The sequence below is a fragment of the Sinocyclocheilus grahami genome, unplaced genomic scaffold, assembly GCF_001515645.1.
Source record: "Sinocyclocheilus grahami isolate Dianchi unplaced genomic scaffold, SAMN03320097.WGS_v1.1 scaffold61.1, whole genome shotgun sequence".
Lineage (NCBI taxonomy): Eukaryota > Metazoa > Chordata > Actinopteri > Cypriniformes > Cyprinidae > Sinocyclocheilus > Sinocyclocheilus grahami.
This window is the reverse complement of record NW_015505240.1, coordinates 4207271-4220660: the sequence shown is the minus strand read 5'-3', so window position 1 is coordinate 4220660 and position 13390 is coordinate 4207271. Positions and strand designations below refer to the sequence as shown.

General features: G+C 35.6%; 1 protein-coding gene across 1 annotated transcript in view; it reads left to right on the top strand.

Moving 5' to 3' along the window:
- The window catches only part of LOC107584663 (collagen alpha-1(XXVII) chain A-like), a 66807-nt gene extending 54016 nt beyond the window's left edge, over positions 1 to 12791 (top strand). Inside the window, exons 25-48 of the mRNA XM_016271374.1 lie at positions 3358 to 3411; positions 3507 to 3614; positions 3788 to 3841; positions 3976 to 4029; positions 4331 to 4387; positions 4486 to 4539; positions 5340 to 5393; positions 5496 to 5549; positions 5807 to 5860; positions 6656 to 6763; positions 6849 to 6956; positions 7541 to 7648; positions 7796 to 7849; positions 8376 to 8438; positions 9187 to 9240; positions 9347 to 9382; positions 9472 to 9489; positions 9594 to 9629; positions 9806 to 9832; positions 9982 to 10047; positions 10246 to 10414; positions 10557 to 10666; positions 10796 to 10996; positions 12269 to 12791. Coding sequence (XP_016126860.1) covers positions 3358 to 3411; positions 3507 to 3614; positions 3788 to 3841; positions 3976 to 4029; positions 4331 to 4387; positions 4486 to 4539; positions 5340 to 5393; positions 5496 to 5549; positions 5807 to 5860; positions 6656 to 6763; positions 6849 to 6956; positions 7541 to 7648; positions 7796 to 7849; positions 8376 to 8438; positions 9187 to 9240; positions 9347 to 9382; positions 9472 to 9489; positions 9594 to 9629; positions 9806 to 9832; positions 9982 to 10047; positions 10246 to 10414; positions 10557 to 10666; positions 10796 to 10996; positions 12269 to 12415 — 1848 coding nt within the window. The 3' untranslated portion in view covers positions 12416 to 12791. The remainder of the gene's footprint in view (positions 1 to 3357; positions 3412 to 3506; positions 3615 to 3787; positions 3842 to 3975; positions 4030 to 4330; positions 4388 to 4485; positions 4540 to 5339; positions 5394 to 5495; positions 5550 to 5806; positions 5861 to 6655; positions 6764 to 6848; positions 6957 to 7540; positions 7649 to 7795; positions 7850 to 8375; positions 8439 to 9186; positions 9241 to 9346; positions 9383 to 9471; positions 9490 to 9593; positions 9630 to 9805; positions 9833 to 9981; positions 10048 to 10245; positions 10415 to 10556; positions 10667 to 10795; positions 10997 to 12268) is intronic.
- Positions 12792 to 13390: the final 599 nt, after the last annotated feature.

The window sequence follows — 13390 nt, the reverse complement described above, 5'->3', positions numbered from 1 at the left end:
TACTGCTTTTGTGGGGGTGGGTAGGGGTGTTAAATATTTATTTATTTATATATTTTTGATTTGTTTTTTCCCCCATATGTTTTTAACATTCTAAAAGCTCTTTATTCGAAAGATACTACAAGCTAGTCGGTGTATTCAGTTGGTGTAATGTATTCTAAGTTGCTTAAGAAGTATTGCAAGTATTACATACAACAATAAAACAGTGCATTGACATAAAAAAGGAAATTTACTTTTGGTACTTAAGTACTTTTAAAAGCAAGTACTTTTACTTAAGTAAAAATCTGTCTTTACAACTTTTACTTGTAATGGAGTAATATTTGACCAGCAGTATCTGTACTTTCACTCAAGTAATGGAGTTGCGTACTTTGTCCACCTCTGCTTTTTAGTGGTATTTGCTAAGGAAAGTATTACTATTACTTTAGATATTTGAACAAAAGCCTAACTCCTTTATTAAAAAAAAGTCACATAGACTTACTGAAGGAGGAACTCAAGACTTGCTGAAGGCTAAAAGGTGCTGAGAAGTATTTTCTATGGTTTATGGATGTATAACGGGATGGCCAGAATATTAATAACAGTAGTAACACATATGAGGTATTCCACATATTTTACTGAGTACCTTCAGCCCCTCCAGTGTGTGTGAGAGAGCGAAACAGACAAAGAGAGCGTGTGCCAGCTGGCAGAGTCTGTGATGATATTGTTTCAACAGTGATGTTTTTTGGCCGGACGCACACACCATAAGATTGAGAATGTAATTATCAACGCGCACACGCATTCTTCGAGAGGGAACGAATGTGTGTCTGGTCTCTTGATGAAGTCCCTGTGTTCAGATCTCTTCAGATTTTATAGGTGAGCCAAACCGTTGTTTGTGATAGCGAGGATGATCCGGTTGTTTAGGATTGTGTAGCATTAAAGGAACACTCCACTATTTTTGAAAATAGGCTCATTTTCCAACTCCCCTAGAGTTAAACAGTTGAGTTTTACCGTTTTCGAATCCATTCAGCTGATCTCCGGGTCAGGCGGTAGCACTTTTAGCTTAGCTTAGCATAGATCATTGAATCTGATTAGACCGTTAGCATCTCGCTCAAAAATGACCAAGGAGTTTTGATATTTTTCCTATTTAAAACTGGACTCTTCTGTAGTTACATCGTGTACTAAGACCGACGGAAAATTAAAAGCTGCAATTTTCTAGGCCGATATGGCTAGGAACTATACTCTCATTCCGGCGTAATAATCAAGGAACTTTGCTGCCGTACCATGGGTGCAGCAGGCGCATGATATTACGCAGAGCCTGAAAATAGGCTTATTGGAAGTTACCCAGCTGGGACTTTTTTCAGGCGCTGCGTAATATCATTGCGACTGCTGCACCCAAAATCGCAACTTTTCATTTTCCGTCGGTCTTAGTACACGATGTAACTACAGAAGAGTCCCATTTTAAATAGGAAAAATATTGAAACTCTTTGGTCATTTTTGAGCGAGATGCTAACAGTCTAATCAGATTCAATGATCTATGCTAAGCTAAAAGTGCTACCGCCTGACCCGGAGATCGGCTGAACGGATTAGAAAACGGTAAAACTCAACTGTTTAACTCTAGAGGAGTTGGAAAATGAGCCTATTTTCAAAACTAGTGGAGTGTTCCTTTAATGTGTAAGAGATTTTTTGTGTGAATCTAGACAAAGACAGATGCAACATAGTTCTGTGTCACGCTTAGACCCTCAAGAGCCTCTTAAACATTGACCTACATGCACAACTCCAAATATCCCAACATATCCCACACATCCAAAATCTACAGTACAGCTCCCCCTAGAGTTTGAGAATATACTTCCGGATTTAAAGTGTGTGTTTGCATTCTGCCATACTAATCATTTTTGCAGTACAGGGGGGGGGGGTCAAACATGCTGGTTGGGATGTCACAAGATGGCTTAGATCATGAATATTATTTAGATTATGCTCAAATATTTTAAAATGATAATTTATTGTTTTAATAAATAGCCATGTAAGTAATATAATGATTCAGTGAGTATTTTCTATAGTAGTTTTTATTATCTTTACATGTTATATGTTATTTATATACATTAACACTCAGTGCTATTTTAGTATTATTTATATACTATAGTATTTATTAATAATGTGAATTAGCTTTTATTTTTATATTTTAGTATATTTGATGGAGCATTCGTTCTTGTTGAGCAATTCAGTTTAATTTAATAAAATTTCAGTAAGGCTGTTAGTAATTTTCCAAACTTTTAAATGATAGCATATCAGGGTTTACACAAAAATAATAAGCAGTAAAAATGTTTACAACATTGATAATGATAGTAAATGTTTCTTAAGCAGCAAATCAGCATATTAGAATGATTTCTGATTAGTCCTAAGCATATAGTTATGCTCAGCACTAATATATTTAATCAGATTGAGTATAATTTGGGAGTACAAACTCTATACAATTTGTAACAGTTGTTTTTTTTATTACAAAAAAAAATTGAAAACTTTGAATTAATGGTTCATCTCTTATAATAATGTTAATACAATAGTGCTGTCAAACGATTAATCGCATCCAAAATAAAAGTTTGTTTACATAATATATGTGTGTATATATATATATATATATATATATATATATTATAAATCTGGTAGTTAACCTTTGTAACAGTGGACCATTCATGCGCTTTGGATTATAATTTTTTTGCATACTACATATGTCATCTATCACAAAAAACACTTGAAAAAACTTGAAAAATGAGACAAATCTCAACAATTATGCCTAAAAATGACCTACAGAACTTTGACCCCTCAGAAAAGTTAGTGAATGGGAAAAAAGCTGTTATTTTAGTATTATTTATAATAGTATTTGTTAATATAATATTTTGAATTTGCTTTTATATATATTTAAATTTTTTCACATTTTAATTTTTCATTTTAGACTTTATCATTTATAATTATAATTTTTAAATTTTAGCCTGTTTATTTAATATTTATATTTTAATTTTGATTTTTAATTTGGATTAAGCTTACATTTTAGTAGTTTGTCATTTTTATATACTTTTGTCATTTTTGTTATTTATTATTATTATTTTTTTATATCTACTTCACTTTAATTTGTTTTTATTTTAGTTTTAGTAATTCAAGTAACCTCAACTTACTTAGTTTCAGTTAGTTTCCAAGGCAGGAGTTTTAATTTTCTAGTTTTCTACTTTTTTTATTATATCATATTATATAATATTTTACTTAAACTTTATTTCAATTAACATGAACTATTTTAATAGTTTTAGTTATTTTAATAATAATATATAATTTTTTGCGAAATTATGGTGGGGATTGTTTTTTTTGTGTCCCCTCATTTTTGCATGTGTGTTTTAGGGTCCTGAAGGAAAACCTGGCAAAAATGGCGAGAGAGGGAAGCCAGGGTTTAAGGTAAGACATTCGAGTTTAAGATAGCAAGTTATTTAATTCTCTTTAATCCATTGTGCACAGTAGCCATATTGACTGCACTTTCCCATTGCCTGCAGGGTGCCAAAGGTAACATCGGCCACCTGGGAGAGACAGGAGCCATGGGAAAGATCGGACCAATTGGAACCACCGGACCAAAGGGCTCTCGAGGAACCATCGGACATGTGGTAAACAGATACATAATCATCTTAAGTTAAGTTAGTTTTAGTAATATATCCATCTTTTGACCTGCACAAGAAGCCTGTCTGTTTCACCTTCTTTCTCATCTGTATGCCACTGTTGTTTCCATGCGATGTGCTAAAAATTACAATAAAGTTTACATTGACTTTGACTTTCTCAGGGTGCTCCCGGGCGTATGGGGATGCAGGGGGATCCGGGCATATCAGGATATGAGGTGAGAGCAAGAAACAAGTGCAAATAGCATCACACGATCATATTAGCACATTAACAATTGTTCATTTCCACATCAGTGCACTGATTTATCAGCTCAAGTCCGCTAGTGCTTGAAAGCTCTTTCTTTCTCTACAGGGTCACAAGGGACCTCAAGGTCCAGTAGGACCCCCGGGACCAAAGGGTGAAAAGGTCAAATGTATTTATGACTCATTTTGTTCATAAATGTTCATATATGTGACCTGCACAATTATGGCAACCTTCATGGGTGAATCTATGCTAGAAGTAGACCTAGAATACACAAAGCTTAGCTTTAAAATACAATGAGATTACCTCACAGTGAATTTAAATGCCACGTTAAATGAATATAACAATGAAACAGCATCATAATATTATCATATTTTTTAGTATTAGGCACACTAATATAGGCACACAAACTGCTTTCACTCAGTTTTCTATAATCATCTGATGTTTGCATTATGTAATATTCTAGGGTGAACAGGGGGATGATGGGAAGGTGGAAGGTCCTACTGGTCCTCCAGGACTCCAAGTGAGTCTCTCTTATTATCATGTTTAAATCTGTCTGTGAATTCCTCTAATTTCATTAGCGATATTTGCAGCTTCATGCATGTGTTTGTGTATTTTCAGGGTCCAGTTGGAAAGCGAGGAGACAGGGGCGAGCCGGGAGATCCAGGATACGCGGTGAGATAAGAAAGCATACTGTTGTCTTACTGCATATGAAGCGCATTAGCTCATTTGTTTACGTGCTGTAGGCGCACACCAACATGTGACCATTTCCTATAATAGATTAACAGCTGCCAACTGAAAGGCTGTTTTATATGGTAATTGGCTTAACATAAAAAATATGTTATAGATCACATTAAGATTAAAACCATTTCAAGATGATTTTGATTTAGGTTCTTTTTAGACTAAAATATCCGCCAGCGAAAATATGCTTTGAGTGGAGATGTATGTGTTTTAATTAGATTATAGAACTTTTGATTGAGACTATGTACAATATTATTAGCAGTGTTTGCTAAGGAAAGCATCACTATTGTCATAAATATTGCTCATTCTTTAGGAGTTTATACAGATCGAATGGTGAGATTTGCATGAACAAACAACACTTTTCAGATTTTCTTCAGAAATTTTTTTTTTTATTTGAGTTATTATTAATAGTTAATAAATAAAATATATACATTATTAATTTAGTATTTTTTTAGTTTTCGTTTTATATTTATATATTGCATATATATATATATATCGTTGCAATACTATTATAGTTTTTTATTAATTTTCAGTTATTTTAATACATCAAGTTAAACTAAATTAAAATGAGAAATGTAATAAATCATAAATACATTTTTGTTTTTGTAAAGTTTTGAAATAAATAGTTTTTTTGTATTTTATATGAATTTCAGTTCATGTTTATTTTATTTCATATAATGAAAATGTTTTGAATGGTTTTAGTTAATTATAATAACACTGGTTTGTATGTGCAGGGTCAGCAAGGTGTTGATGGCTTTCGAGGCAAACCTGGTGCTTCTGGACTACCTGTGCGTATAATAATATGATTATCAGATCATGATTACAGACATACCTTCACTCAAATACGCACACAAACACCTTTTTGCTTAATTCTTTTAATGCATTTTTAGGGTGATCCTGGTCCACGTGGGATACAAGGCCCTAAAGGATCCAAAGGAGAACAGGTAACGCTATGATTGCAGCTCATGTGTGTGTATCTTTTGCAAGCTTTCAGATTTCATTACTTATGTTTTGGAATGGCAGCCGTAAACAACATGTGGTAGAAATCAGAGTCTTGTCACATACTTCAGCAAAATGGGTTAGATGTATGTGTATGTTTATGCTGTATACGATTACTTCTGTGCCTGTGGTTTTCATCTTGGCATTCCTTATTTTTCTCACATGCTTTGTTATTCTCTGTCACTTTCTCTCTGTCTCAAAGGGTCAGAAGGGTAAACAGGGTCAGCAGGGAGAGCGTGGCAGCAGAGGCTCACCGGTAAGAGGACACAACACTTTCATTTTAGTAGTAGTAAGAAATACGGGGCTAATATAAACTCAGATTTCAAAGAAATTATCACTGCCAAAGTCATGGTTTTAGTTCCCAAGCAGCAAACAGACGCAGATAAAATTACTTGAGTAGACAGTGTTACTTTGGATAAAAGCATCTGCCAAATGAAAAAAATATTTAAATGTAAATAACAATGCTGCATTCAAATTAAGAATTTTTTTTTTTCATTACTGTAATACATAAAGAAATGTATTCTCATCATTAATCATTTTGTTTTATTAAAATCAGAAAATCAGTACTAAAAAGGCATGCTATATGCAAAACAATACTGTGATGTATTCTTATAATTGTACTTTAAAATGAGATACTTTAAATCTAGTAATCTACTATTACAGTATTGAAAAGGATGAGGGAAATATCTTAATGCAATATAATAATAATAATAAATAATGTTTGTTTGTTTATATGCTTTATGCTCTATAGTTTTTTAGTTTTTTATATATATATATATATATATATATATATAGATTACTTTCATATATATTATTTTTAAAAAATATTTGTATATTATTTACATATTACTTATATAATTATTTCTATATTATTTACATATTAATTATATAATACTTAATTTTTTATATAATAATGACCCCAAATATGACCTTTTTTTGTGAAATTCAACCAGAAATATTCTTCATAACTAGTACATTTGCATAAACATTTTCCCTTTCTTCCTTAATAACTTACTAAATGCCCCGTTATCTCTGTATTTTCTCTCATCAGAGTGTTGTTGGGTTACCCGGCCCAAGAGGCACAGTGGGCCGAGAAGGACAGGAGGGCGTTCCTGGCATGGATGGGATCCCAGGGAAAGATGGAAGCAGAGGAATACCAGTAAGAATTCATCATCAGATCTGTGATTCCTGATCTATGATCTGTCTTAGCAAGTTCATTACATGCATCTTTCTCTTTCTTTTAGGGCGATCAGGGAGATGATGGCGAGTTTGGTTTGCCTGGTAAACCCGGTGCACCTGGCAAAGTTGGCGTTATCGGTTTACCAGGCCCACAGGGATCATTTGGTCCAAAGGTCAGAGAATAAAATTCTACCACGATTATCACTTACTTATTTATTTATTTGTTTGTTTTGTTTATTTGTTTATTAACATCGTAGAAAAAATACAAAAATAATTTAATTGAAGAAAATTTGACTACAGTTATCAAAAAAAAACTTTACACACACACACACACACACACATATATATATATATATATATATATAAAAGCCAAAATAATAATAATAAAATAAATGGTCCAAAGGTCAGAGAATTTATTTTTTACCACAGTTATCACATAATGATTGATTGATTGATTGATTGATCATTAACATCCTAGACAAAATGCAAATAAATTAATAAGTAAATAAATAAATATTTTTTAAAAATGGTCAAAAGCTCAGGGAATAAAATTTGACCACAATTGTAACATATTTACTTATTTATTCATCATTAAGATCCTTGGATAAACAAGAAAATATTTATTTTATTTTAATTTATAATTAAGGTCATAGAAAAAATACAAAAATTATTTATTGTATATTATATTACATGTATTATGATGTATCTCGAATGGATCATTTTGATGTATGTATTTGTTAAATTTGTGAATGAATAGGGTGAGAGGGGCCTTCCTGGTCACACCGGCCCTTCAGGAAAGAGAGGTTTTAAAGGAGGAATGGGCCTTCCTGGATCTCAGGGCGACCGGGGTCCTAAAGGCCAACCTGTGAGTGCTACTCCCAGACAAAAATACACTGAAACATGCCATAAATATTGTTATTATTCACTGTGAATTCTCCTACTGACTGTATCCTGCTTACAAAGACCCAGAGTTCATCTTAGAACAAAACATTAATAGTAATCTTTGATTTAGGGTGACATCGGGGAACCCGGCTTTCCAGGGATGCTGGGAATGTTTGGACCGAAGGTGAGTTTTATCACCCATCGCCAGGTATCCCATTTAAACAGTTCTTCAAGGTGAAAAACAGAAATGTGATCGTCCATGTGCACCTGCCCAAGAGAAACCAACAGAGATGAGATTTATCCTTTCCGAAAGAGTTCCTTCCTCTGGGAAGCGTGTTTTCATCCACACGCTCAAAAAGCATCATAATTCACGCTCAGACTGATGTGTGTTTTTGTCACGGAGCAGGATTTTCTCTGAAACCCACAGCCGTGAGCTCATAAAACAGGACAAGCGTGTGTGGTTGATTCATTCAGACTCATTCATTCCTCTGGTCTAACTCGATGAAGTAGAGCTACGGAAAAAATGGGGACCACCAATGGTAGCCACACAAACACTGTGGTCCTGACGGTGATAAATAGACACGTTTAATAATGTTCCACTCCATAAACGCTCTAGTGCTCCTCATAATACACACACATTAGCATTAATGTTGGGTTAGGCACAGCTGTGTGTTTGTTCATGTGAGCTTGATGCTTGCTTGTTTATTCAGGGGCCTCCAGGAGACTTTGGACTGAAGGGCATTCAGGGGCCCAAAGGGCCGCAGGGCAGCATGGTGAGCACACACACATGCACACACTCTCTCTCTCTCTCTCACACACACACACACACACACACACACACATATGCACACACTCTCTCTCACACACACACACACATATACACACTCTCTCTCTCACACACACACACACACATATGCACACTCTCTCTCACACACACATATGCGCACTCTCTCTCTCACACACACACATGCACACGCTCACACACACACACACACATATGCACTCTCTCTCACACACACACACACATATGCACACTCTCACACACACACACATATGCACACTCTCTCACACACACACCATATGCACACTCTCTCTCTCACACACACACACACACACACATATGCACACTCTCACACACACACACACATATGCACACTCTCTCACACACACACCATATGCACACTCTCTCTCACACACACACACACACACACATATGCACACTCTCTCACACACACACACACACACACACAAATGCACTCTCTCTCCCTCACACACACACACATATGCACACTCTCTCTCACACACACACACACACGTCTGGTTTGCTATCCTTGTAAAGACTCTCCATAGGCATAATGGTTTTTATACTGTACAAACCATATATTCTATCGCCCTACACCATCTATCTATCTATCTATCTATCTATCTATCATACATAAATAAGTATGTACAAAGAACTAGTCTGCCAATTTTGGCAGATTTTATAGTGTTTTTGTTGTAATATTTCCATGTTGGTTTCAGGGTAGAGGGGGTTTAGCTGGACCTGTCGGTGTGATTGGCCCTATCGGTAGTCCAGTGAGTATAAGTCACTTCTTCACACAGCTATAGTGAACAGTGAGTGTGTTCATACCTGCTGTCTGACCCTCAGCTGACCTCTGCTCTCACACTGACGTCTCTGTAGGGCCCGAGAGGAGACACTGGCAGCAAAGGAGGGATGGTGAGACATGATTTATTCTTTCTCTTCAGATCTTGATGTCACTGGAAATCTTACAGGTTTCTCATAAGCACATTCTTTTTTTCTTACAGGGTGTTCAGGGACCTCGAGTGAGTCTACAGTCACAGACACAGCATTTCCCATCATCAGCTGCTTGGGTTTATTTTAAGGCCACTTGTTTGTTTCTAACTTGTTTATTTGTGTGTTTTTCCAGGGTGCTCCTGGACCGCGTGGACGTCCTGGACCTCCGGTATAAACACACACTTCTTTCTTTTAATAGACTCTCTCAGAAACACACATATTGTTCCTAAACCATACTAACCCCACACACACATACACACTTATCTCTACTTTGTTTAAAAAAAATGTCAGTAGAATTCATCATGATGGTTATGAGCAATTGTTTTATTATTTCTTTCTCTACAGGGTCTGCCGCGAATCCCACTGGCTTTGGTGAGAATTTTCACTAACTTTATTTATTTATGTAGTTGTTTATTTATTTATTTGTTGATTCTTTTTTTTATTAATTCATTCACACTTTCAGTGTTATATTCCGTACATCTGTGTTTTTAATAGTTTGCTCATGTGCATGTATGTTGTAGAAACAGGATTTTGGTCTTGGATTGGCCCAGCCAGTTTTTATGGAGACGCACACACAGAAAATAGAGGTGAGATCATTCAGACACACGTTATGTATAAATAATGTTTTCGTACTAATGTTTTGGGAACATTAGAAAAGCCTAGATACATCTGAATGAACATTCTATTAACATTACTAGAAGAAGGTTTGTTCACACCTTTGGTTACCACGTCCTGTGGTTAGCGGTGTAAAGGGTGTTTTAAAGGCCGTCTCAATGCTCTCTCAGGGTCGGGGTCTGATGGACATGCCCATGTTGGATCAGGCTCCAGAGATCCTGCGGACTCTCCAATACCTGAGCTCTCTGGTCCACAGCCTGAAGAACCCACTGGGCACACGAGATCACCCCGCTCGACTCTGCAAAGACCTGCAAGGCTGCCGGGACACGCGCTACGATGGTGCGTGTGTGTTGAGTTTCTTTGTAGTGCTAAATCCCACCAATGGCATCTGTAGATAGATGTAATAATTTAGCATTTTCACATTTCACCATTTCAAATTGCAAGTTATGTTTTTGCTACAATGTGTTTTGTCATTTGTCAGGCACTTATTGGATCGACCCAAACCTGGGCTGCTCCTCAGACTCTATAGAAGTGACGTGCAATTTCACCGGCGGCGGACGCACCTGCCTCAGGCCTATCACAACAGCCAAGGTTCAGCTTTCAGATCATCTGCGTTATTCTGTATTTGATAAATGCATATCCTCGTGGCTTGAGGTGATATGTTTAGAAAAGAAGTTCCTAATCTGTTTATAATCGTGCTACTTCATTGGCTGGTTGCAGCTGGAGTTCAGTGTCGGACGCGTTCAGATGAACTTCCTGCAGCTGCTGAGCGCCGGAGCGGAGCAACAAATCACTATCCACTGCTTGAATGTGACAATCTGGAGCCACGCCCCCTCTGAGCCTCCGTCCCAGAATGCAGTTCGGTTCCAGGCGTGGACCGGAGAGACGCTGGAGCCGGATGTGTTAGGAGACAACTGCTGGGTGAGTATTACTTTCAAAAATCTCTCTCTAACTAACCAGACTTCAAAACACCCACAGCACCCTTTGCAACATGTGCAAGAAAAAATCTTGTCTCCAAAACATAACTTTTTCTGTCAAGGTGCATGTTAAATTGAGTCTGAGTAGCATATCAGAGTTTTATTATTTATGTAAAATGCAGGATTTTGATATTCATGAATTATATATTTTTTATATTATGTATTTATTTCATTATTCTCCTTTTTTTAATAAAATATTATAAAATAGTATTATTATTTATAAAATATTATAATTATTATTATTTTTTTTTATAAATTGTTATTATTTTTTTATTGCCAAAGTATCGTAGAAAAGCATACTTAAAGAACAAATGCAAATGTACAGACTTGAACATATGGAACAAGGAATGAAAATCACAAATATAACAATAATAATTATATTTAAAAAATATAGACTGTTATGTTATAAATAATCATGAATAATCTGATCTTTTGATCTGCATCCAACAAGATCAAAAAAAAAAAAGACATTATACGAAGTTACTTTTATTTGCCTGATTATCCAAATATAAATAAATTATACATTTAAATATATGTGTATGAATGTAAATCAATTTTAGTAATGCATTTTTAAAAACATGATTATTAGGTGCTTTCAGTAATTCTTTCCTCCATAAGAATGGCATTGTTAGCAGGAAACCTCTGCTTTTGAAAACAAAAAAAAGTTTTGTTGCACACAGTGTGACTTGCAGGTCATTTTTAGGGTTCTTGATAAAAAAAATACATCTCAGCTAAATATATTGCTTGCATAATTTATTTTACCCAAAATAATTTAAAAAGGCTGTACTGGTTTAGTGCAGTATTATTATAGTATTACTTATATAATATTATGGTATTTCATCATATTTTGAATGAGCTTTTATTTTTATATTTTCTGTTTTCATTTTTAAAAGTTTTAGTAATTTTGTTATTGGATTTTGTTATATTTATTCTTTTTACATTTCTGTTTCACTTTAATTCATTTTTATTGTTATTTCGGTTTTAGTAATTTTAATACTTCAACATAAACATTAATTTCTGTTTGTTGCCAAGGCAACATTTAAAATTTTTCATGTAATATTTATATTTTATTTGATTTCAGCCTTATTTCCATTAACAAGAACCATTTTTAATAGTTTTGGTTGTAGTTAACAATAACAACACTGGTTTAGTCATAAATTATTTCTGAAATGTATTTATGCATGACATCACTGATCATGTGCTTTGTATTACACAGCAACTAAACGGGCGCTGGCAACATGCTGACTTCCTGTTCCGGGTGTCGGACCCCACCTTACTTCCTGTCGTACGCATAAGCAACCTACCAAAGACAACGGCCTCATCGCGCTTTCACGTAGAAGTCGGACCTGTGTGCTTCCTTTAGTGTGTGTGTGAGATTGTGAGTGTGTGTGTGCACTCGTCAAACACACACCGGCCCCGCCCACAGCCTGCCCCCTTCAGCATTCAGCCACTGATTGGACTGCAGAAACAGAGAGAGGTGGTGTGGGCGGGGCTTTGGGGGATTTAGCACTAGAGACTCCTACAGTCTAAAGGAAATCCCGCCTTTACCAGCCACGGATGTCCAATCAGATTTGACTCCTCTAGAAAACAAGCCAATCATCTCGCAGGGAGGAACACTCAGGACATCCGGGCCGGAGAAACTGCCAAACCCTCTGTCTTTCCTCTTCTCTTTCTATCTCAGCCTGTTTTTTTGGTGCTTGCTTTCTTTCAAATTAATAATAATAATAATAATGTTATTATAATACTTGTACTTTTATAATAAGAATCAACAGTTTATTGAAGAGATGAATTAAGATCATTGGGAAGTATAATATGTACATATACACTTATTGTTTAACTGATCTTTTTTATGGTAATTTTGTCACATGTAAAAAACAGAAATGCTAAAGTGCAATAGGAAAATGAAGAAAAAAATTATTGATTATATTATTAAGTGTGTCTCATTAAGGAAGGTTATTCAGGGGTGTTGTCATTCGAACGTGTCATTTTAACACTCCATCAGACAGGGAAGTGTGTGTGTGTGTGTGTGTTTGTGTTTGTGTAAATGAGGTTTGGAAGTGACTGTGAATGTGTGTGTGTTTATGTGACAGATCAGTAAACAGGTGAAGGTGCACGATTCTATCAAATGTACAGACACACCTGTGAATATCAACATACATGACCCTTGTTTTTAAAACAGCCTGTCACTTTAAGGGGGCGTGTCTCAATCAAATGGGTGTGTCTTGTTCAAAGGGGCGAATCCCTCATGAAAACAGGTCTGGGCCATATTTCACCCAAAAAGAGAAGGAAAGCACATTTTGAAGATTTGAATGGTGACATTTTCACCCCCCCCCCCCCC